At 63.2% G+C, this 23577-nt stretch overlaps 1 protein-coding gene across 7 annotated transcripts; it reads left to right on the top strand.

Moving 5' to 3' along the window:
* The first annotated feature begins 346 nt into the window (after positions 1-346).
* LOC123855756 (trafficking protein particle complex subunit 6A) lies at positions 347-21656 on the top strand. Of its 7 annotated transcripts, XM_064581944.1 has the most exons (9): positions 357-470; positions 6953-7117; positions 8461-8528; positions 8624-8851; positions 9550-9633; positions 14245-14357; positions 15260-15700; positions 17948-18079; positions 19598-21656. In XM_064581944.1, the coding sequence occupies exons 1-9, from the start codon at positions 387-389 to the stop codon at positions 21391-21393; spliced, it is 3111 nt and encodes a 1036-aa protein (XP_064438014.1). In that variant the 5' UTR covers positions 357-386; the 3' UTR covers positions 21394-21656. The 7 variants fall into 7 exon arrangements, with proteins under 7 accessions (XP_064438010.1, XP_064438009.1, XP_045747688.1 ...); XM_064581938.1 differs by lacking the exon at positions 15260-15700 and having other exon boundaries at positions 8697-8851; positions 9522-9633; XM_064581940.1 differs by lacking the exons at positions 6953-7117; positions 15260-15700 and having other exon boundaries at positions 347-470; positions 8697-8851; positions 9522-9633.
* The last annotated feature ends 1921 nt before the right edge of the window (positions 21657-23577 follow it).

Genomic DNA, 23577 nt, shown 5'->3' with positions numbered 1-23577 from the left:
TAGGTACGACCAATAGGAAGGCGGCTGGGCTGCCGCTTCCGGATTGTGCTGCTTGGCGAGTGGACAAATGGAAATTTTTTAAAATACGAGGTTTGGCGCAGGTAACCAGTGATTCGGCCAATGAAAATGCTCGGCAACCCGGAAACAGACTGGAGACGAAGGGGAAGGGCGGAGATGCTGTTACGTGTGGCCAATGAAAAGAGGCCCTCCCTCCAAGTCTCCCGGGTTCACGCGCGCACCATGTGAGCCCGGTAGGCGGGGCCAGTCTGAAACACCAATGGAGGCGGGGGTGGGCGGGCTCGCGCCCGGTGCAGGAGGCGGGGCTTGCCCAGCCGGGCCAATGAGAGCGCGAAGCGCTGGACGGTTGTTGGGCGCGAGGCCGGCGCATGGCGGACCCGGCACTGTTCGAGTTTCTGCACACGGAGATGGTGGCGGAGCTGTGGGCGCACCATTCCGACCCTGGTCCTGGGGTGAGCGCCGGGACCCGGGGGGAGGAGGCGCGGGCAGCGGCGGGAAAGGCGGATCGAGGCCCTGGGAAGTGCGGAGGGCGGGTCAACGGCCCGGGTCGAACTCCGACCCCGCCCCTGCCTCGCATGGCGCTGGCTCCCTCCTCTGTAAAGTGGGGATCGCAGCAGGGCCGGCCTCACGGGTTACTGCTAAAAGTGAGGGAGGCAGCTCCGGCTAAAGCTTAGCTCAAGGCCTAGCACAGAGTCAGCAGGTAGTAATTATCATAATTACTATTATTGGACGTGTACCAAGGACTTACTGCCTGGGTTGAATGCGCCACTAACTAGGTGTGAGAGTCAGTGACTATCCCCTGTGTGCCTCAGTTTCCTTCTTAGTAAAATGGGCATTATAACAGCACCTCAGTCTCAAGAGAGGGACATGTACTCATCCAACAAACACATATTAGGCACCTGTTGTATTCCAGGCACTGTTTCCCTGTCCTTGAGAAACTTATAGGGGAGGCAAACAAAAATACGCCACTGCCCAGTGAGAAGTTCCATAAAGAAAACTTCCATAGAGGAGCGCCTGGGTGGTTCAATCCATTATGCGTCTGCCTTTGGCTCAGGTCATGATCCCAGGGTCCTGGAATCAATTCCCACCTCCGGCTCCCTGCTCAGCGGGGAGCCTGCATCCCCCTCTGCCACCTGTGCTCTCTCGCTCAAATAAATAAAATCTTAAAAAAAAAAAATTCCATAGAGTCATGAAAAAACTAGGGATGGAGTGATTGATGGTGGAGGAAAGCCTTCCCAAGGCACAGACTATAGGAAGTTAAGGCAGGGTGGGGGTGGGGTGGGAGTGGGTGGAGTGCATTCCAGAAGGAAAGGAACCACAGGTGCAAAGCCCTGAGGTAGGAGCATGCTTGGCATTTTGGAAGTTGGTTCTTCTGAGGAATAAATGACTCAAACTTTAAAGCACTTAGGGTGATGTCAAGCACCTAATCCGCCCCCAGAACATGGGAGCTCCTGTTTTAAAGTCTGTTACTAAAAAGAAAGGGTTGGGGAGAGAGTAAGGTGCTTGAGAAGTGAGCGCTGTGATTAATTTTTTTTTCATTATTATTCTTAGCATGATCATCGTCATCATCAGTATGCAAGATGTTTTTACTGGCTTAGGTTTTCTGGTTTAGGAGCCCCAAGGAGGGTGTTGCTTCTCATCTCAACAGTTTCTTTTGAGTTTATTCATTCCACACACTTCATCTCAAACCTACCAAGTGTCAGGCCCCGTGGTAGGCTCTGGGAATTCCTCAGTGAACCCTACAAAACTCCTGGCCCTCCTGGAGTGGGCGGCGGGGGGGGGAACTAAGATAAATGAATAAAGTCTAGAATGTTAAGGAAATGCCATGAGAAAGATAAAGCGTGGGATAGAGAGTGCTCATAGGCCTGTGTGTTGGGGGTCTCGGTACCCCATCCAGCCTGGCTTGAAACTCCCGTATCCCCGACATCAGCCTTTTCTCCCTCACCAGCAGCCCCCAACCAGGCCCTGCCACTTCTCCCCACTTCTCCCCACCCCTGCCCTGTAGTCCAGGCCCCTCTCTGCCCCTGTACCAGCCTCCTCCCTCATCTCTCAGCTCGTTTCACCTGTCATATCTTCATTGTGTCCACATCGATTAATCCTTCGGATTTTGGCTCAAATGCCCCTTCCTCTGGGAAGCCTTCCCTGGGCGCCACTCCAAGTCAGGTGGCATTGTGACGTTCTTGCAGGCCCCTCCCATTTGTCCTTGGGAGCCCTATCATACCCAAGTATGTATCTGAATTATAGGTCCCTTTGATTCACATTCGCCCCCCGCCCCCAGACTGTGCACCGTGTGGGCTAGGACCAGGTCTGTGTTGATCACCACATAGTAGGTCCTCTGCACACAGTAGGTCCTCAGCGTGGGTTTGTTGAAGTGGACGCAGCCCCCCTGCTGTGGAAGGCTGGAGTGGGGACTGGGATTTGTAATAATAACAGCACCTACCACAAATGAATGTTTCCTGCACACACTCATGGGCTTCACACTCCCGATTTCATTTGATCCTCCTACTTGACCCGCAGAGGTCAGCACAATCCTCCCCGATTTGTAGGCTTTGGAGCCTGAGAAACCAAGGCTTTGATGGACAGGAGCGCTTGCTCTCAAGTGCCAGAGTCAGGAATGTAACCAGGTCTCCCACCTCCAGAGCCTGCGCGCTGTAAACTCTGGCCCGCATTTCTCAGCGCCCCTTCCCTGGCACTCTCTGGGAGGATTTTTTTTTTTTTTAAAGATTTTATTTATTTATTTGACAGAGAGAGACACAGCGAGAGAGGGAACACAAGCGGGGGGAGTGGGAGAGGGAGAAGCAGGCCTCCCGCCGAGGAGGGAGCCCAATGTGGGGCTCGATCCCAGGACCCCAGGATCATGACCTGAGCCGAAGGCAGACGCTTAATGACTGAGCCGCCCAGGCGCCCCTCTGGGAGGATTTTAATGGGTTTCTGTGGTCAAGCAAGTGTGGGAAATGCTGGGTTACTTAGCTGTGCTCACTATGGGCTTTCAAAGCACACGAACGTGCCCGGGACCCAGCTGCCACTGGGATTCCCGTGCTGGGGTCCTACCCTGGAGCTCCCCAGTGCTTCCCAGGTGCAGCCAGGGGTGAGGTCTGCCGTGGGTCCCCCATGTGCCTGCCACTTGGAAGCCCCATTTTCAGGGCCGTATCAGGAGAACTGCTGTTTGGGGCACCTGGGGGGCTCAGTCGGTTGAGCATCTGCCTTCAGCTCAGGTTATGATCCATGATCCCAGGGTCCTGGGATTGAGCCCCGAGCCCCAAATTAGCAGGGAGCCTCTTCTGCCTCTTCATCTCCCCCCTCCCCCACAAACTCATGCTCTCTCTCTCAAATAAAATCTTTTTTAAAAAAGAGAGAACTGGGGCACCTGGGTGGCTCAGTTGGTTAGGCGACTGCCTTCAGCTCAGGTCATGATCCTGGAGTCCCAGGATCGAGTCCCACGTCGGGCTCCCTGCTCAGCAGGGAGTCTGCTTCTCCCTCTGACCCTCCCTCCTCTCATGCTCTCTCTCATTCTCTCTCTCAAATAAATAAATAAAATCTTAAAAAAAAAAAAAAGAGAGCGAACTGCTGTTTGCTCAGCCCTGTCTCTTCCACTCCTGCCCCCTCCTCTCTCTTCCTCTTTCTGTTCCTTCTCTTTGGTCCAACAGGTATCCTGTCTGAACCAAATGCAGGCCTCCTGTTGGGGACTTATGGTATCCCCAGCACGGTATTCTGTCAGACTGAGTCCTCAGAACGACCTTGCAAAGTAGACATTACCACCCCATTTTACAGAGGACGAACTGAGGCACCAGGGTGGGGGGGCTTTCCCTGGGCTGCACGGGCAGAAATCAGAGGGGAATCGGGACTCAGGCTTCGGGCTCCAGAGCTTGTCTGTGGCTTCAGGTCTGTCCCTCCCACCAGCTGCCAAGTTCCTTGAGCACAGGGATGGTGGGCTCGTTCCTCTGTCCCCAGAGCACACGTGCCCAGGAGTTTTGGAGGTTTCCATTTCCTGCCTGGTGTGGTGGTCATCTGGGGCTATTGAATGGATTTTTCTGGACGGTTACAGGTGGAGTGGAAGACTAGCCAGAGGAGCCAGGAGGGCAAAGGGCCTTTGTTATCAGAGCTGGAAAAGCCCAGGAAGGAGGAGGTGCCTGTCATTTGAGCACCTCAGCAGCTTTGAAGATAAGGAAAGCCGGGGGGCAAAGGAGTTAACTCTGCAGAGCAGAGAGCATCAGTCCCCTACTCTGGGAGCTCTGACAGGTGGCCCAGGAGCAGCCCTGCTGGGCCAGACCTTCCGCCACCCAGGCCCGGCCAGTGCCCGTGCCAGCCTGGGCAGCTATCAGATGCAGCCCCTGCCCTCAGCAAGAACCTGGGAACCCCCCCCATTCCTGGCAGAGTGGACCCCCAGGGACAGAGCCCTGGAGGGGGCACCATGCACTCGAGGCCAGGGAGCTAGCGGTGGGGGCTAGGGCTCCGTCCTGAGAGCAGTGGGAGCCATAGAAGGTTTAAGCTGAGGTGTGCTGGGTGCAGATCTACTTTTTAGAAAGGCTTCTCAGGCCACGTGAATGAGCCCGAACGGACACGCAGCCGGGGCCCAGTGCACAGGCAGGCGCTCAGCCTGGGGTGGGAGGAATTAGGCCTGTGGGGGCTTTGGGAGTGTTTGGGGGGGGGAAGGTGGGGTCTGGGGGTGTCTGGGACCACTTGGGTGGATGCGAGAGGTGAGTTCAGGGCCACAGGGTGGGAGGTGAGCTCATTCTTACTTACCCATGCACCTAGGGGAGCGAGGACGTCACCTCTCCCCGTGCTCCTCTTAAGGCAGGAACCCCGGCAGCTTGTCCCCCAGGTCCCCCAGCAGGGCCTGCACAGATCACTGAGGGCCAGGGCAGCAGAAGAGATGGGAAGGAGCCTGGCACGGGGCCTCTGCCCACTCCCCGCCTTCGGTCCATGATGTTCTCTGCGAGTCCAGGGCTCAGGATGCACGGGCTGGTGGGGAGGCTCCGCTCGGATCGCTTGTTTCCCCATCCTCCTCCTCGGCGCTCGGTGGCGCTTTTCCGTCCGAATACTTGAACCTTCCTGCAGCGGAGCACCCTCTTCTCTTACTGTGTCTGCGATCTTTCTTCCACATGGTTCCAGTGCGTCTTCTTGGCTCTCGGATGAACACTGGACTGTCTGGGTCCCTTCCGTGTGACTTACAACTTCTCGGCCAGTTTTTTCTACCTCGTGGGTTTTCCTTGACAGCCTAGGAGGCTTCATCCCCCTTACAGATGTGTCTGTCCGTCAGCTCCCTTTGTTATTTTCGCTACCATACTTCCCATTTCCTAGGGCTGCCCCTCTGGCTGCCCCTTCCTCCCAGCTCCTGTGCTGTTGGGGGGACGCTAGGAGGGCTTTCTCAAAGAGGCTCCCCTCTGTTCCTGCATGATCTTGTTTCCTCTCAGTGGGCTGTTGTGAACTCATCTGAGGTGGGGGGCGGGTGCCAGGAGCCCAGAACTGCTCTGGCTCTGGCTCTGGGCTGGGCCGGGAGGATGAGAGCCCCCGCCCAGGCTTTTGTAAGAATAACAAACCTCTAATCCATGAAGAGCTTTTGTAGGGAACGGGGGAGGCAGGTGGTGATAGAGCCAGGAGGCTTCTGCTCCCCTTCCTCCTCCACCCTCTTCCTCTGTCACCTGCTCATCCTCGGCCCCTGCCTTGCACGTCTGTTGTTCCCGTACCCCACCGCCCCGATCTTTCCAGTCCCGCACATACGTCACTGGCCTCCAGCTCGGGCTGAGTCCGGCGGTGCCACCAGCTGGGGAGGGGCTGTTGCCCAGTGCGGGTCACACCACCGCTGTGAGGTAGGGCCAGCCGTCAGGCCCATTTCACACACGGGGAAACTGAGGCCTGGGGCTATGAGATAGCTTGCCCAAGGTCAGTAAGCAGCGGAGCCAGGCCTTGAACCCAGGCAGTCTGAAGTTCACTGAAGGGAGACCTTTCCAGAACGTTCCCCCCACCCCCACCCTGGGGCTCCCTGGCCTGGCTGAGGACCCTGCTGACTCCTGGGCTCTCCGCCCTCAGGGCCGCTGTCCTGGCTATGACCCGGGCTTGGGGTGCTGCCCCACTCCCTTCCCTGCTTCGCTCCTCTCCCTTCACGCTTGGCCCCAGGGGAGCACTCAGAGCGTGGCTTTTCTCCCGGCCATGTCCCCGATGTCCCCGCCTGGGCTGAAGCCGCCAACAGCTCCATTAGTTCCTGCACGGTCGGGGCAGGGACTGGCGCACCCTCTCCCACGGCACCCCCCTCAGCCTGGTCTACGGGCACCATCCCCCCGCCTCATGGCCGGAGCTGCACCCCCCCAATCCCGCTTCCTGCCTCCTTGCCTTGGCGTACAGCCTCTGCTGGGAGTTCCCTCCCCTTCCTGGCCTCCTCCTCTGAGAAGCACCCTGGGGACCCCTGCTCTGGGGGGAGCTACCCGGCTCCCCTCGCATATGGGTTGTCCATCACCTGCGCACCTGTGACCCCCTGCCCCCCACCCCCGGGCACAGTGGCCAGCCCCTAGAGGCCACCGGGAAACGTCTGTGGAATGAACGAGAGAGAGTCCCCACGCGCTGGGCAGGCCTCAGGGACACAGATGTGCGCGGTCAGAGTGGAGGCTGGCCCTGCCTCTTTAAGGCGCTCACCTCTGGAAGGGAGGGGACAGGGGAGCGCGGGGACCCTACCACCTGTCAGAGAAAGCTAGCCGAGGGTGTGGCAGGCGGCTTTCTAGGTGCTGAGCTAAGTCGGCCCATGGATCAGAGCCCCTCCTTCGTGGGGCTTTCCTTCCGCCTCCAGCTGGTCACCCAGGCTGACAAACGCAGAGGTGGTGAGTGACAGGGACAGTAACACTTGCTGAGCCGGCTGGGAGCACTTGGCCTGCATTTAATCCTCATAAGGATACAGGGAGGGAGGTAGCACGGCTAACACTGTCCTCTCTTTCCCCGGGAGGAGGCCGGGGCTCGGGGCCCGTGTCCCCCTCACTGTCTCTCCCACCTGAGCTCATCTCCGCAAGCCTTAGTCATCAGCTGTGCCCGAGGACACCAGAGGCGTGTGCTGACCGACGGACCAGAGGGCTGGCCAGCGCCAGCCAGCAGGAAGCCGTGTCATCACCAGGTCCGGTTCCCGCAGGAGGAGCACGGAACGGTGGGCAAGGCCCGAGGAGCCAGGGCGGCCAGGCAGAGAAGAAGGCCACCTTGCTCGAGGACACGGGCAACCCGTGCTCGGGCCTCCCTACTCCCAGCACTTCCCCTCCCCGCAAGGTGGGCCACAGCCCTGGCCGCCCCACTGAAGGCCGGGACAGCCGGGGGTGTCATCCTGACCACCGCCGCCCCCCTGCCCCCCCCCAGCCATCAAGGCTTGGCAGCCAGCCCTGCCCAGGTTTGCAAGCCGGCCCCCCCGTCCCCTCGCTCCTCCAGGCCCCGGGTTCCGGGTGTGAAATAAAACCTGCCTTACAGGGTTGTTAAAGTTAAATAGGAGGTGCGTAGAAAGCACCCGGCGCACGGTGCGCGCTCGGATCCCCACTGCTCACTCCGATCGGCAGCCGCGCGGCCCCCTTATGCCGAGGCCGGTGCTGGCTGCTGAAGGTCAGCTCGGGGCCCTGCTCCACGGATGGCTCAGGCTGGGAACGAGCACCCGACCCGGGCCACGGCAGGGGGGGAAGGGAGGCGTCCGGGCGTGGCCACAGGGGGCCGTGAGTGAGCCGAGGGGCCCCTCTCCTGGAGGAGCAGGGCGCCTCACTCCATACGCGCTGTCCTGGTAGTTCGATGCCTGCCTCGCTCCGTTCTCTTCAGGCCCCCCCCCCCCCCCCGAAGAATTACATACAGGCCGACTCTCCTCGGGCCTTGCCATCAGCACCGCAGGCCCGTGCCCGGACACCACGTGCATCCCCGTGCCTCTGCCCCTCCTGCCGTGGGACCCTGGCCTGCCTTCCCCGAGCCCCCGAGCGGGTATCTCCCGGCCCGAGCCCCCGTGGGGCCCTCCCCGGCTGATGTTTTAAGGCATGACGACCACAGCTGATTGTTACAGCCTCCTGCCGGCTGGTCCAGGAGGGTGGGCCCTGCGGCCGCATGCCCACTGCCACACGAGCCCTTCGGCCAGTCACCTGGAGCCCCTGCCTGGGGTGATGAGCGTGCTGCCTACCCGCACAGAGCTGGAAACGCTCGCGACAAGTGACGGGTGGTCTCAGGAAGGAGCTGACAGGCAGGCTGAGGCCGAGCCTGGGGAACACCCCCATTTTTCCCGAGGCAAGGGGGTGCCGGTCTCAAGAGCCCACGGCACCTGAAGGCATCCGAAGGCCTGAACCTGCCCTGGAAGGCGCTCCCTCCTGGCTCTCCTCAGCCCCGAGCAGGCAGGGATGGGCACGTTGGTCTTAGAGTACCCTCTGCGGCTGCTATCCCAGGTGGCTCCCAGGTGGAGGTGGCTGCGGGCCCCTGAACCTCTCTTCCCTGACCTTTTAGGGACAGAAGATGAGCCTGTGTGTCCTGGAGGGCATGGGCTTCCGTGTGGGCCAGGCCCTGGGTGAGAGGTGAGAGCTGATGCTTGCTGCCCTTCCCCTGCCCTGGCTGGCTGGAGGCAGGCAGGAGCTGAGGTCAGGTCCCTGCCTGGGTTGTGTTGCTCTAGAGAGGAGCCCAGCCTGGATTCCTCCCTCTTCCTTACCCTGGGCTCCCCATCCCGGCCCCTCCCGGCCCCACAGCGTCGGCCGGGCCCAAGCGGCTGCCACTACCCCCCAGGCTGCCCCAGGAGACACTGGCCTTCAGAGAGGAGCTGGACATCCTCAAGTTCCTGTGCAAAGACCTGTGGGTGGCCGTGTTCCAGAAGCAGATGGACAGCCTCCGCACCAATCACCAGGTGTGTTGTGTGCGCCTGGGGCCCAGCTTCCCGACTCCAGGTGGACACTGAAGCCAAGAGGACGCAGGAGGAGAGCCCCTCGGGTGGGAGGGTGCAGCGGCCCGGCCACTGCTGGCTGGGGGGGAGTGGGGCGGCCCTGAGCTCGACGGCAAGAGCCAGGTTCCCCGACTGGCAACACGGCCCCTCTCTGGGCCTCTGCCCAATCCTCTGAAGGGAGCCAGGAGGCCGCAATGGGCAGGGCGGGGGTGGTGGTGGTTACAGCTATTTCCAGAATGTCCACAAGCTTCCCAAGATGGGGCCCCAGGGTGAGCAGTAGGCTGTCCCATGGTCGGCAGCACCTCTCCTTGGCGTGACAGCGGAGTCCCCACTAGGTGCCCATGCTTTGCCCGGCCTGGCCTGCAGCTTCTCACCACAGCCCCGGGAGGAAGGGCCTGTGTGGCTGTTTACTTCGGGAGCCAGGCCGCTAGAGGGGTTAGGACCAGCACACCCCGTGGGTGGATCCTCGGCCCAGCTTGGGAAGGCCCTGGGCCCTTCTGGAGCTCTGAAGGATGGGGCCCATGACGACAGGGGTTCTGAGGCCCGGGTCCTTCCAGACCGCAGCCCAATGGGGCAAGGGGCGCTAGGTCCTGGTCTTCCGTCCCCCACTACCAATGCACAGGTGCCCCCCCAGCCCCTACTGGGCTCTTCTCTGTCCCTAGGGGACCTACGTCCTGCAGGACAACAGCTTCCCTCTCCTCATCCGGATGGCCTCGGGCCTGCAGTATCTGGAGGAAGCACCCAAGGTAGGGAAGGTGCTTGGACTTGACCTCCCCCTATTTCCTCAGCCCCCACCCCAAGGTGGCCTCCCCTCAAGCTGAGGGGCTGGCCCAGGACCCAGGGGAGGAGTTGCCCCCACTGTGTGTGGAGCCCTGGGCCTGGGTGTGGGCCTCCCTGCTTCCCTGGGTGACGTGTGCCCCGCCCCTCCCCGTCCCCAGTTCCTGGCCTTCACCTGCGGCCTCCTGCGAGGCGCCCTCTGCATCCTGGGCATCAAGAGCCTGGTCACCGCCTCCGTGGCATCCCTGCCCACCTGTGAGTCGTGGGGGAGGGGGCCCTCCCCATCCCTCAGGTGTGGTGGGGCTCCAGAGTCCTATCCCTGCTCCCATGGCTCTGGGAGGCGGGGCCGGGCTGCTGAGCCCCACTGACAGATGGGGAAGTTGAGGCCCCGAGAGCTTAAGTCACGTGCCCAGGCTCTGTGGTGCGCCCCCACCCCCAGCCTGCTTCCCTAGGTTGTGCCGTCCGGAGCGGAGAGCTGCCGACAGACCACGCGCTGGTCTAGTGGTTGTGAACGTTATTATGGGTGGACGTGATAGAAGTCAGCCTGCTTGGTGCTCGATGGGGGTCCCCAAAGGGCAGCCAGGGCCTGTGGATTGCAGCCTGCCTGATGGGGTGTCCTCCTGACCCCCAGGGCCCTCCATCAGATGAGCTGAAGCTTCACGCCTCCCTGGGGCCAGCCTGCCCTCTGCTGTCTGCCCCCCCCCCAGGTGTTTGTCCCTCTGCCGGTCCCCCAGGCCTACTCATGGCAGGGGGACCTGAGGCCAAGTGGGCAGGACCTGAGCAACACATGCCACAGAAGCCCGTGCTGGCCCCTCCTTAGCAGCCTGCATGCTTGACCTTCATGCTCCTAGTCACCCACACGGCGCTGGGATGCGGGTCAGGTGGGCGGGGAGCAGCATCCCCTCCGACCAGCCCAAGGCCACCCAGTCTGCTGGTGCAGGGCAGGGAGGCGCATCTCTGAGCTCTGCAGGTGCTTTCTGCCTCGCCCCTCAGATCCCAACCTCTAGCTAAAGCCTGCTCTTCTCTTCCAGGTAAGTTCCAGGTGGTGATTCAGAAAACCTGAGGAGCCCCAGGCCCTCACCCCCCGCTGAGCCTCATGGCCACCGCAGGCCCAGGGACCTCGGAGCACCGCTTTTGGGGGTGGCTGGAGGGCTCTTGTTGGGGACCGCGGGCTCTGTGGGTGATGGACAAGAGGGGGGGTGCAGGGGTCCAACCGCTTTAGGGCATCCCCAAGTGGGTGTCACAGGGAGGTTGGGGTGTCCTAGGAATGAGGCGGCCCAAGTTGGGGCCAGTGTGAAAGGATCCCTGCAGCAGACTCCTCCCTCTGCATGGCGGATACCCAATAAAGGTTCTGTATGTGCAGCCAGAATTAAAGTGGAAGGTGGGGGGGGTCACCCTGAGTGCGGAGGGGGAAGGGGCCTCTGTCACAGGTCCTGCGGGGGTGGGGAGAGCAGAGCCCCCTGCGTGCCTCCCCACTGCTCATTTCCTCCCCCTGCAGGCCCCTTGCGTCTCCAGCCCCATGGCCCGAGCCCTGGTGCTTTACCACCTCCTGCCTGCACACCTGGCGGGGGAGGGTGGCCCCGGGCACTGGCATCCCTAGCAGCCTCAACAAGTCTGGGGCTGTCCTTCCCCTGGTGGGGCGCACCGAGTGGCCCTCTCCCTAGGGAGCAGGACTGGGGCCACCCAGAGCGTGGGCAGGGGCAGGCCTGGGGCTGCCAGGCCCGAGGATGGACAGAGAGGGGGAAACAGGCCAGACTCCCTCATTTCCACCCCCCCCCCAACACACCTGAGGGAGCTGGCGGATGGAAGTCCCACCCAGAACAACAGCCCAGCTGGCCTGCCCCTGGGCTGTGTGGCCTCCCTGCTCTCCTGCTTCCCCCTCCCCCTGCCACCACCTCCCTTCCCTTTACATTCATAGCACCCGAGGGGACCCCCGCCTCAGAGCTGTGAACTGAGGCTGGGGTGAGACCCAAAGGGGAGGAGACAGGGTCTCCTTGCTCAAAACCCCACCTCTACAGAGTTCTGTGAAGACAGCCCGTCTGGCCCCTGCTTTGGCCTGCCCACTCCCAGCCCGGAAAGCTGCGCTCCACATTCTCTGGCCTTTGCACAAACCAGTCCCCGCCTGGGCCGCCCCCGCCCACTCCCCAGACTCCTGCCCCTTCTGGGGCATCCAGCAGCCACTCGGCTTCTGCTGGCCAGTGCCCCCCTCTGTCTGTGCCCCCAGCCCCGGGAGGACCCCTAGACAGCTTCTTCCTGCCCTGTGGTGTTTTCTTATATTCCAACGCACTTCTTCTTGAGTCCCTCTGGATCCCTTCGCCCAGTACAGAGCCTGGCAGACGTTTCCCTAAATGAACTGGTTATTCAGCTAAACTGTGTGTGCAGGTGGGCAGGAGGCGCAGAGGGTTGGCTCCATCCTGCCCTCAAGAAGCTCCTGAGCGCATCCTGGAGGTTCCCCCACACACTCACCCCCCACTCAAACATACTAGCTCTGCCCCCCAGTTGACTGGACTGCTGCCGGGGCTGGGGGGTGGGCAGAGTCCCCAATTAGTGGAGGACAGGGAGGAAGCCTCCCCAGGAAAAGCAGCTTGAAGACCTGGGGAGGAGAGACGGGACTGGCCCCCAGCGGCCGGAAGGATGCTTGGCTCTGGCTACAGGGGGCAGGGTCTGGTCACCCAGGCAGAACCCCTAGAGGGGTGTCCTGCTGGACCAGATGGGGTCCCTTCTCTCTTGTCCTGAACCCCCTTGTCCCGGGCACTGTTTGGTGGTAGTCTCCCCCATCCCCACCAGGTCCCCCATCTACCCTGGGCAGTGACTCTTTGCCCCATCGTGCCAGCAGCTGAAGGGACACGGGGGCCTGGAGAGCAGAGCCCTCTCCACCTCCCCACCCCCGCACAACTGAAAGCCCCTCTTGCTCAGCCCGGCCCCTGCTCTCACCTCTCCGAGAACAATGTGCAAAGCATCCAGCAGGCAGGAGGCAGAGCCTCAGCAAGCCTGCAGCCCCTGCAAACCCCTGCTTCCAGAAGCCCCGCTCTGCTTCCACGTGACCTGGGGCAAGGAGCTTCAGCTCTCTGGGCCTCAGTTTCCTCATCTGTAACGTGGGCGTCACAGCCGCCCTGCTGGGCTCTGGTGAGGAAGGGGCTCACTGTGGGAGAAGTGCATGAACCGTATGTGGTTCCTGGTAAGCCTTCATCTGCGTGTTGTCGTCCTTCTATGAGAAGCATCTAGAGTAGCTTGGTAAATGGGTCAGTCCGTGCCCGGCACACGTTAGCTGCGGTCATTCCTAAGTGCCTGGCTCTGTGCTCAGCGGACTCCTGACAACTGCGGGACGGTCTGTCCCTGGTCCACTCAGCAATGAGGAAGCCAAGGCTCAGAGAGGTGAAGTCACTTGCCTGAGGTCACACAGCTGGGCCCTTGAGGAACTGGCATCCGAACCTGGGATTATCCTCTCTGGACTCTTAATCCCTGCGCCAGCTTCCCAGCCCCCAGTCCCGTGGATCCCCCCAGGAGCGCCCGGCAGGTGGAGCCCCAGGCGGCACGGTGGCTGGCCACCTCCCTCCCTTACCCGGGGTACCACGCCCGGGGGCAGCCCCCAGAGTGGGGAGCGAGCGGGCAGGGCGGGCGCTCCGGGGGAAGGGGCGGGGACAGGGCGGGCAAACCGGTCGGGTGGCTGGCCCCGGGCTCGGGGCCTCTCTCCAGTGGGGCCAGCACAGCAGCTCGGCAGGGCAGGGAGCTGGGGCTGAAGGGTTGCCATAAGGTAGGTACGGAGGACCCCAGGCGAGGGGCGGGTGGGCAGGGGCCAGGCGCCAGGCCCCAACCCTCTCTGAGCCCCAACTCACCCCCTTTTCTCTGCCCCCCCACTTCGCCTGCCTCCCCCCCACACACCCAGCATCCTTCCCTCACTTCTGCTTTTGGCTCTTCTCATTTTACACCTGTGCACCCCATCTCGCCCTGAGTTTGCTGAGCCTCTTCCCCAGTTGGACCACCCTGATTGAATGTGCACCCCCAGAATTCCTCTCCCCGCTCCTGCCCTTGTTCGGGCCCTAGATGTACCAGCCCTGAAATTTCAGTCACTTGGCGGCGGTGGCTTGGGGCTCCCAGCTCTCCCCGCGCTGGTTACACATCCCTTCCCACAGCGCCAGCCCGCGCCTCCGGCGCCAGCCCGCGCCTCCCACAGCATGCACCCCCAATACCTAGTGCTCCCTGAAGTTTACTCAGCCACCCCCGGGCTCTTGTGTTTCCCTAGCCCATATCTGCTCAGCAACTCCATCGTCCTAGCCTCTTGGAAACTCCCAGGGGCTCCCAAACACCCGGTCACCAACTTTGGAAATCTCACGTACCCCAAATTAGCCCTTAGCGCCCCGGTAACCATTCTCCATTCTCCCTCGTCTAGCTGTCCTTCCCCGGTCCTGACCACTCACTTTTACTCTGAAGGGCACTGCCACCCCAGCTGGCAACGTGAGACCCCAACATCAGGGACGGGGTCTCTCACCTGTCCCAGGTCACATCCCGGGGGTGGGCTCTTCTGGCTGGCACCCAAGGGAGCCGGGCACTGAGCCCACCCTCGCCCTCCCTTGGAGCAGGACCCCCGGCGTGATGCACAAATACTACACCCTCCGCTTCGCCGAGGGCGCCCTGCCCCTTCGGACCTCCGCCGAGCGCTACTTCTTGGACCCAGAGTTGGGGCAGCAAAAAGGTAGGGGTTCAGTTTGGGGGGTCCTGGCAGGGAGGTGGTCTGTGAGTCGGGGGGCTGCTGAGTGGATGGTTGTTGAGCAGAAGGGGAACGTCAGGCCCCAGGGGAGAGGAGCTCCCAGCACTCCCCACAGAGGCTTCCACATGAAGGGGTCATGGTGCGGGGGGCAGAGGCCCTGGGGAGCCCGAGAGTGGGAGCCCAGGATGGGGATGTCAGCAGGGGGCCCACCCAGCCTACCCCTTCCCCCAGCATGGGTAGAATTCCCCCACCCCAAATCGCCAGGCCTGTGAGGACTTCACCCCAACCTGGGGGGAGCAGTGTGGAGAGAGAGCAAGCTCCCCCCACCACCAAGTGTGTATGAGTGGGGGGATAGCTTCCAGGGTGGTGGTGACCACAGGTGCTCCTGCTGGGGGGTGGGGGTGGGGACAGTTACCGCCCATCGGGCCAATTCAGCCTCTTGAGGCCTGTGCCTCCCAGGGCAGCCCCCTTCCCCCCAGCCTTGCCCGATTCTGGGTACGAGGCCCACGCCCTTCTCAGTCCCCACCCTGTCCCCTCTCCATGGTCACCTCCCATCACTCCAGCCTCCTCTGGACCAACCAGGCCGGTTCCTGATGGGCTCCTTTCTGCCCCCCTCAACCCCAGGGACGCCCCCAACCCCAGGGACACCCCCCCCCAGGGACTCCAAGGCATTGTCCCCACTCCAGCCCGTCGCCTGGCTAAGCCCAGGCCTCCGCACCTCTCCGCCCCCCAACAGGCGAGCACGGAGACTGCCCCCTGCCACATCCCCTCCTCATTTTCTCTGATTTCTCCGGGGTCTCCACTTGAAGACCAGACCTGGTTCCTGCCAGTGCCCCCCGCAGGGGTCAGGGACCCAGGCCCAGTCACCCCCACTTCCTTCCTTCCAGGATGCTGTCACCAGTGGTGCCATGACCCAGCGGCCCTTCGAGCCCTCGGGCCCTGTTGGCTGCCCTCACAGGTGTGCTGGCAGCTGGCCTACCAAAGCCACCAGGGGGGTGTCAGCGGCTGCCGCCGGGGCCCCCAGCCCCTCATCTTGCAGCAGCGGCGGCAGCCCCAGCCCCCGCCTCCCAGCCCCCTGCGGCAGCGGCTCTGCTCCGTTCCAGGGGCCCGGAAGGGGCCACCTGCAACCGCTGCTGCCCCCAGGCAGCTGGCCAGCGCCTCCCAGCCGCCCCCCGAGCCCAGCATCTCACCCACCGCCGCACCTGCCACGGCCAGCAGCCGCCCCGCCCCGCGCTCCGCAGCCGGCGCCCTCCCGGAGCCCAGCAGGCCCCGGGCCGCCCACCCCCTGCTTGCCCCAGCAGCCGGCGGCTCCTTCACCTACAGCTCCGGTGCTCACCCAGCCTTCCTGCGGGCTCTGTCCCTGCTGCCTCCCCCCCCCGGGCCCCTGGCCCCTCGGCTCCTCGCTCACTCCTTGCTCACTCTGCTCCCTGTCTGGGAGGGTGCTCAGCCCTGACCCTGGGTGCCCCCCCCACCCCGGGCAGCCACCTCTGCTTCACCTGTTGCTTCACCTGTCCACAGCTGCCGGGCCAGGCCTGTCCTTGGTGCCTCGTCCCTGGCTAGTGGGGGGGGGGGGGGCGGGGGGCGGGGGGGGGGGGAGCTGGGCCCTGGCTCGCTCTCTCTCTGCTGACAGCCTGGCTCTGCTTTCTCTCTTCCCGGCCCTCCCTGCCCCGCACCCCCAGCCCAGGGGCCACAGAGAACCTGGGCCAAGAGGGTGACAGGCAGCACCTTGCTGGCCAGCTCTGGTGTGGGAGAGGGGCAGCGGTAGGGGAGCGGCCTGGGGGCTGGAGAGAACAGTGCGGCAAGGGGAGGGAATCCCTTCACTCATTCACTCATTCGTTCCTTTAGCCGTCCATCCTGTGACTAGGTACTGGATGCACACCGTTCTGTTCGGGGGAGGGGGTGGAGGCTGCAGGGAGCAGGGCAGAGACTGCTGCCCCCACAGAGCTCCCGGCGATGGGGGGTGGGTACAGGAAGCCATATAAGGCGAGTTTCAGTGTGTCACCCAGTGATAACCACGTTGGGGGGAAACAAGGCAGGCAGAGGAGGTAAGGAAGCAGCATCAGGGTTTGCAAATAGGGTCATCAATGAGGCGAGCCTCCGTTAGGGCAACATCTGAGCTCAGTAAGTGGCAGCAGGGTGGGCCTGCTCCCGGGGCCGTGACGAGGGCCATACCCTGGGGACCCTCGTGGCTGTGCTGAGGGCTGGGGCTTGGGCCCTGGGGCAGGCGGGAGCCACGAGGGACGGGAGCTGGCATGGGAGTGCGGGGAGAAGTCGGGGCAAGAGGTGCTAGTGGTGGGGGCGCGGGGACACACGGCGGGTTTCCGGGTCTGCCTTGAAAGCAGAGCAACCGCCGAGCAGGGACTCGGGCTCCAGGTCAGGCAGCCCCTCGTCCCTGCAGGCTCTGGGGCCCTGCCGCCCATGTCCCACCAGAGGCCCAGCGAGGTGAGGTCACCCGGCCACCAGGCAGAGTGGGGTCAGAGCTGCCTGGGCCACCCCCTTGGCTGACCTTACGGGGTCCTCCTGCTGCGGTCTGTGCCTCCAGGCCTGGGGCTGACCCTCCGGGAGGGAGGGATCCTGCAGCCCCCATACCCCCCGCCAGGCCCCTGGGGAAGGTGGGTGTGTTATCCCCACCACGCACCGGGAGGCTGGCCCAGGGCTGCCCACAGCTGAACCCTCCCTTTCTGGTGCCCCAACTCCAGTCCAAGAAGTAGCATTCGGTGGGGGCCCGTGGGGGGGGGGAGGGCCAGGACACCCTCAGCTGAGTGGACACTGTGATGCCAGGATTTGAACTTGAATCTGCTCCCTAAACGGTCATTCCAGACCATGGCATCGACCGAGGGCTCGCCCCGGGCCTGACCCTTTGGCATCCATGCTGCCTGGTGTCTCTGTAACCCGTCTTTGGAGGGAAGGACTGAGGCTCTCAACGGTCATGCAGAAAAGGTGGCACGGCCAGGCCCAAGAGGCCGTCTGCCTGGGCTCGGGGCAGGATGAGAGGCTGTGGGCATGGGGTCCTGGAGAGGGAGAGAGGTCAGGGTGAGGGATGGACAGGAAGCTGAGAGGAGCCTGGGATTGTCGGAACCCTTACGCGCTGGACCCAGGCTAGCAGAGCAGGCAGAAACTGACACGAGAAACTTCTAGAGCGTGCCAAGAGGTGTCTTAAGCTATCTGAGGGCCTCGAGTCCCAAGAAAGGCCCACGGGATTTTTCCGGGGCAACCACGGGCTGGTGGCTGAGCCTGGTGACCTAGGGCCTGGTCATCCCAAATCCCTTGGGCCTCTGTGCAGGGGGTCGGTGGAGAGTCTAGCCTCCTAGCCTTGACCTGGTGGATCTGGGGTCGGCTCCTCCTGGGGTGCTCAGAGGGGCACATTAGACCCTGGAGAAAGGGGTTGCATGCCTACTGCGCCAGAGACCTCCATCTGCAGGTTTGACATGAGTCACCTCAGGGAGTTGGGCAGAGGGATGCCGAGGAAGGGAGGAACTGAGGGCGGGCTCTCTGGAGGGCAGATGGGAGGAGGGTGGTGCTTGGCCAGCCTTACTGACTCAGTTTCGCCCCCCTTCCCCAACCTGGGCCCCCAGATACCCAGACAGAAGATGATGTCTACTGTACCTGCCTGGCCAAGACCCTCTGCCATGTGCCTGTCCCTGTGACCGTGGGTTTCTATGCCCCCTTTGGCTGCCGCCTGCACATGATGCTGGACAAGATCACTGGTGAGGCTCTGTGTGTGCTGGGGAGGGAGTGAGGGGAACGGAGCCCCTGGTCCCCGGTCCCCTGGTCCCTGTCCAGCCTCAGGCTTCCCCAAGCCCCACTCGCTCCTGAGGCCAGCTGGGCCCCAGTCTGGATGCCTGTAAGTCAGTATTAACCAGGTCCCTCCTGACGCCCACAGCCTCTGTCCCCGGGTCCCTGCTCATTCCCTCTCTGGCCTCTTGGCCAACAGTCTCATCCCCTCCCCTGCCAGATCCACTCCAAGGAATCTTTTGAAGATATAGCTCTGGTGGGGCGCCTGGGTGGCTCAGTTGGTTAAGCGTCTGACTCTTGATTTCAGCTCAGGTCATGATCGTGGGGTCATGGGATGGAGCCCCGCATTGGGCTCCCCGCTCAGCAGGGAGTCTGCTTGGGATTCTCTCTCTCCCTCTGCTCCTCCCCCTGATTTCTCTCTCAAATAAATACATCTTAAAAAAAAAAAAAAAGAAAAGATACAGATCTAGCCCTGTCCTTCCCCTGTTCAAAAAGCCTTCTGTGGCTCCCAGCACTCTAGGGAGAAAGCTCAGGTTCCTCACTGGCTCCTGTAGAGTCCCTCCTGTGCCCCCCAGACCCATCTCTTCTCAGCACAGACCCAGGGCCTGGCGCCCACAAGAGCCCTAACAGATAGAGGTTAACCGATCACGTGGGCCAAAACGCAGCCAGGATCCACAGCAGCTCGGACCTGGTTTTAGCCCTGCTCAGACCCCAGCCCCGACTGTGGCCAGCGGGGCTGGAGGCGGCTCACCTCCGTGCGCCCAGCCCTGGTGAGCACCTACTAAACAAGACTGCATCTGCCCCCTATGTTGTCACAGAGCGATAAACAGGGTCCCAGGAGGAGAAAACATGCGGTTATGGAGAAAACATGCGGTTATAGAGAAAAAGGAAAGAGCATTCGGGAGCTCCTCCGTGCTAGGTGACTCTGGCACATTCCCACTCATTCATTCACTGACCTCAATAGCAGATGGACCCTGCCCCCAACCTCTCATGATCCATCCTTCAGACATTCCCCCAGCCCTTCCTTGGTGTCCAGGGGACACAGGATGACCAAGACGACCAGAGCCCTGCCCTTCGTGCCCTCACAGGCCAGAGAGGCAGCCGGACCTGGCCCCAGAGAGTGATGACCCAACAGTGGGTAGGGTTGGGGTGTGGGAGCCCAGGAGGCACCTGACCCAGCCTGGGCATCAGGGAGGGCTTCCTGGAGGAGGAGACAGCCGAGCTGAGACCTGGAGGAGGAGGAGGAGCACTGAGCCAGGAAAATCAGACCGAGGCTGTGCCCCGCCGCCCAGCATTTCGCTTCCTCCGCACCCGGCACGCATTCTTTCCTTCCTCGTCCCTTCCCGTCCTCCCTCCCCTGGGAGCTCTGCTGCTTCTGCCCACCGCTGGCCCTCAGGCCGCTGCCCCTCCACGCGCCGCTGCGGGCCCGCGGCCCCCCGGCCCGCCGCTCACGGTCCGGCGCGCCCTCCCCGCCCCTTCCCTCCCCGCAGCGCTCATGCAGCAGGAGGCGGCGCAGCGCGAGGCTGAGGAGCTGCGGCGCGTGCAGTGGAAGCCGCGGCCCGTGCGCGGCTGGGGCTTCCTGCGGCTGCTGTGGTACCTGGTGTTCCTGCAGCCTGTCATCACCGAGCTGCACCTGCGCCGCAAGAACGTCCAGTTCCACTTCATCCGCTTCAGCGCCTGGCAGTACGCGGGCACGGACAAGCTGTGGGCCGGCCTGGTGACCACGCTGTGCGACGGCATCCGCCACCAGTACGGCGCGCTGCCCTTCAGCGTGTACTCGGTGCTGGGCAACAAGGCGGCCGCGACGCCGGGCTTCTGCCGGCGCGAGTGGCACTGCCGTTGCCGTGTGTGGCTGGCGCTGCTGGCGCTGCTGGCGGCGCTCAGCCTCGGCGTGGGCCTGCTCTACCTGTCGGTGGGCGCCCGCGCGCAGGGCCACGACGGGGCCAGCGGCAGCCTGCTGCGCGGGCTCGGCGGCGCGGCCACCACGCTGTCGGGCTCGGGGCTGCTCATGGCGGTGTACTCGGTGGGCAAGCACCTGTTCGTGAGCCAGCGCAAGAAGATCGAGCGGCTGGTGTCGCGCGAGAAGTTCGGCAGCCAGCTGGGCTTCATGTGCGAGGTGAAGAAGGAGGTGGAGCTGCTCACCGACTTCCTGTGCTTCCTGGAGATCTTCCAGCGGCGGCGGCTGCGCGTCGTGCTCGAGGTCACCGGGCTGGACACGTGCTACCCGGAGTGCGTGGTGGGCGTGCTCAACGCCATCAACACGCTGCTGTCCGACAGCCACGCGCCCTTCATCTTCATCCTGGTGGTGGACCCCAGCATCCTGGCCGCGTGCCTCGAGAGCGCCGGCTCCATGAAGGGCACGGCCGACAACGGCTACCTCTTCCTCAACCGCACCGTCACGCTGCCCTTCTCCGTGCCCATCATGGGCCGCCGCACCAAGCTGCAGTTCCTGCACGACGCCGTGCAGAGCCGCGACGACCTGCTCTACCGCGAGATGACGCGCAAGCTGCGGCCGGGCGGCGGCGGCGAGGGCGCGCAGCTGCTGGCGGTGGAGACGCGGGCGGGCGCCGAGCGCGCGCCGAGCCGCAGAGACGCCGAGGCGGCGCGCCGCATCCAGGAGGCGCTCTTCTGCCTGCACGACGAGCGCGACTGCCTCTACGAGTACGTGCCCGACAACGTGGTGTCCATGCGGCGCATCGTCAACACCGTGCCCATCACCGTGCGCCTGCTGCAGCAGCAGGACGGGGACTTTGCGGGCCCCACGCCGCGCCAGGCCGTGGCTTGGGTCGTGCTGGCCAACCAGTGGCCGTGCCGCCTCAGCTGGGTGCTGCAGTGCCTGGAGGACCGGCAGCAGGCGGGGGGCGCGCCCGAGGCCCGCGTGCGCCTCTGGAACGTGTTCTGCGACAACAGCCCCGAGCTGCACTCCATGACCAAGGAGTTGCAGAACGTGCTGGACTTGGACGGTGACCCCGAGCTTTTCGAGCGCTTCCTGGGCGCCGACTTCCCTTTCACCGTGGCCCAGGCGCAGAGCCTGCTGCGCTGCACTGTCAACCTGGACCACTCCATCCGCCGCCGCATGGGCCTCATCCGGGCGGTCAGGGCTCTCAAGCCGCCCAGCCCGCCCAAGTCCCCAGCCCACGACGCCCCCCACGCCGCCGACGGAGCCAGCCATGCCCCCGGGGCCCTCCAGTCCGGTCAGGGCGCTGGGCACGCCCCGGCGCATGCGGGCGAAGCCCACCAGCCCCGGGACTGGGCGCCCAGGGGCAAGTCACGACCCGTGGCCTGAGAACCCTTACAGCCTAGGTGGGCCTTGAAAGAGTACCCCGGGAGCAGCGGGAGAGGGAACCGCTGCTCCGTCTGCCCGGACGAGGGGGTGAGGGGTGCGACTGGGCCCAAGGCTGCAGTCCAGGTCTGCAGTGAGGCCTGTGGTGGCCACCCTCCCCCCCCACCCAGGTGAACCTGTGAGCCAGAGAGCTGTTGGCAGTGGCAGGGTACGGAGCCAGTGACCAGGTTAGAACCCCGGGTTCAAGTTCAATAAATGGAGATGTGAAAGCCCCCGTTGGTTTTTGCGTCCTGGGCTCCCTGGCTCAGCAGGGACTGGGAACCAGGCCTGCCCTATCCTGCCAAGCCCTGGCACCATCAGGGAGCCAGACAGCCTCAGCTGGCAGCCTCACTGCTGGCATCCCTGGTGCAGGAGTGGTTGCGGGGGCGGTGGGTGAGGCCACTGAGGCAGGGGAGGACGGATGTGCTGGGTTGACTCAGGCAACGGAGAGCGCCTAGGCCTCAGGGGATCCAGGTCCTTGTCCCCACGCCCTGCTGGCCCCTGCGCAGGCACGGAGCTGGCATTTCCGAGGGCGGTGTCCCATTGACCTCAGCAGGTTGCTCCACTCAAGGGGTGGCTCTGCCCTGGTGTAATGAATGAACGAGGGCTCGCTGGCACTCTGGCCACCTGGGGCAGGCAGCACGGCCTCCCCTGAACAAGTAACTGTCCACCCGATGATGAGGACTGGGGAGCTGAGCAGAGATGGGGTACCCATGGGACATACAGAATCGGAGCCTGTGCCAGGCCAGAGTGGCGGGGGGGGGGGGGGGGGAGGGTTCTTAACCACTTTCCCCTCCCACCCGTGTGACGCGGACCTAGGATGCCAGTGTCACCCCTCTGGGCACCTTTGGAGTTCTCACTGGTCAAGGAGCCACACACTCAGGCCCGTGGTGTGCCTGGTCCAGTCCAGTTGGGAGACAGGACCGACACTTAACCTACGCTCCCTGATAGATAGGCGTGATGAGAGCTCAAGGGCGTGACTTCTGAGGGGACAGACCCAGAGGGAGCCAAGAGCTCTGTGAAGTCACCCACGCTCAGGCCCTGGGGCCTGGTGGAGGTACTGACCTCACATTCCTTACTCCGAGGCTGGGCACAGCATCCCACCTCCACTGGCCAATGATGGATCCAGGTGGATCCAGGGCAGAGAGCCGGCCTGTGACTTCTGCTGGGGCAGCCAGCTTAGCTGCGTGGCTAAGCCGGTGAGACAAACCTACACCTGCCGGGTGAGGTTCTCCCAATGGCAGCAGGGAGCCTGCCCAAGAACGACGCCCCCCAGAGACACACGGGGACTGTGACAGGTCCGTGTCTGCAGGTGTGGGACTGGGGCCGATACGTCCCTTCCCTTCGGCCTCCCTTCAGCCAACCTGGCTCGGGCTTCCATTTCTCACCACCCCCGGTCCGGGCTGACACACGTTAGCAGCAGGAGTAGGCGCGAACTAACCTGCTGACGGGCTGGGAGCAGGCCTGTGGACCCCAGGCCCCAGGAAGGAGCTACAGCTCCCTGTTCAGTGGAGCCACGCGGTGGTCACTGTGGCCACCGTGTCTCTTAGACTCTGATGAAGTCTGAGTCCGACAGAGCTAGAGTTGGGATGTCCTGGAGTGGCTGGTGTAGCCGGGAAGGCTCACTGTTCCCTAGCACTCACGGTCCCCTCTGCGGGGTCCGTGGAGCTTTCCTGCTGGCGACTCGCACCTCGGGGAGGCCACGGGGCTGGTTCTCGCCAACAGGAAGGGAGCACCAGCGATGCACATCCCCTTCCCATCTTCGGTGAAGCAGGTCTGCCTTGTCCAGTCCCCCCCGCCCATCTGCCCACCAGATGCAGGGGCTCCTGAGGCCCTAAGGAGCGGCAGAGCCACAAGGGCGAGGCCTGGGCCCGCCTGTCACTTCGGGGAGAACAGCTGCCCGCTACCTAACCATCCACAAGCGTGGAAATAACATCTCCCATGTGGCACTGAGATCTTTACGACTGGGCACAGCGTCTAGCCCAGTAATAAAATGGATTCAGTGTGTCTTCACAACAAGCTCCAGGAATGTCTGGGTGGCTGAAGGCAACGAGGAGAAAATACTTGGCCGAAGGGATCCCCCCCTTGCGATCCCGGACTGATCCAGGATCCAGCTGGAAAATCAGGAGCACCACACAGTTGGTGCCT

Source organism: Mirounga angustirostris, unplaced genomic scaffold (genome assembly GCF_029215605.1).
Source record: "Mirounga angustirostris isolate CCGP_5_RB_7025 unplaced genomic scaffold, mMirAng1.0.hap1 SCAF_16, whole genome shotgun sequence".
Taxonomy (NCBI): Eukaryota; Metazoa; Chordata; class Mammalia; order Carnivora; family Phocidae; genus Mirounga; species Mirounga angustirostris.
The sequence above is the reverse complement of the archived record's forward strand: the minus strand, read 5'-3'. Positions and strand labels throughout refer to the sequence as shown.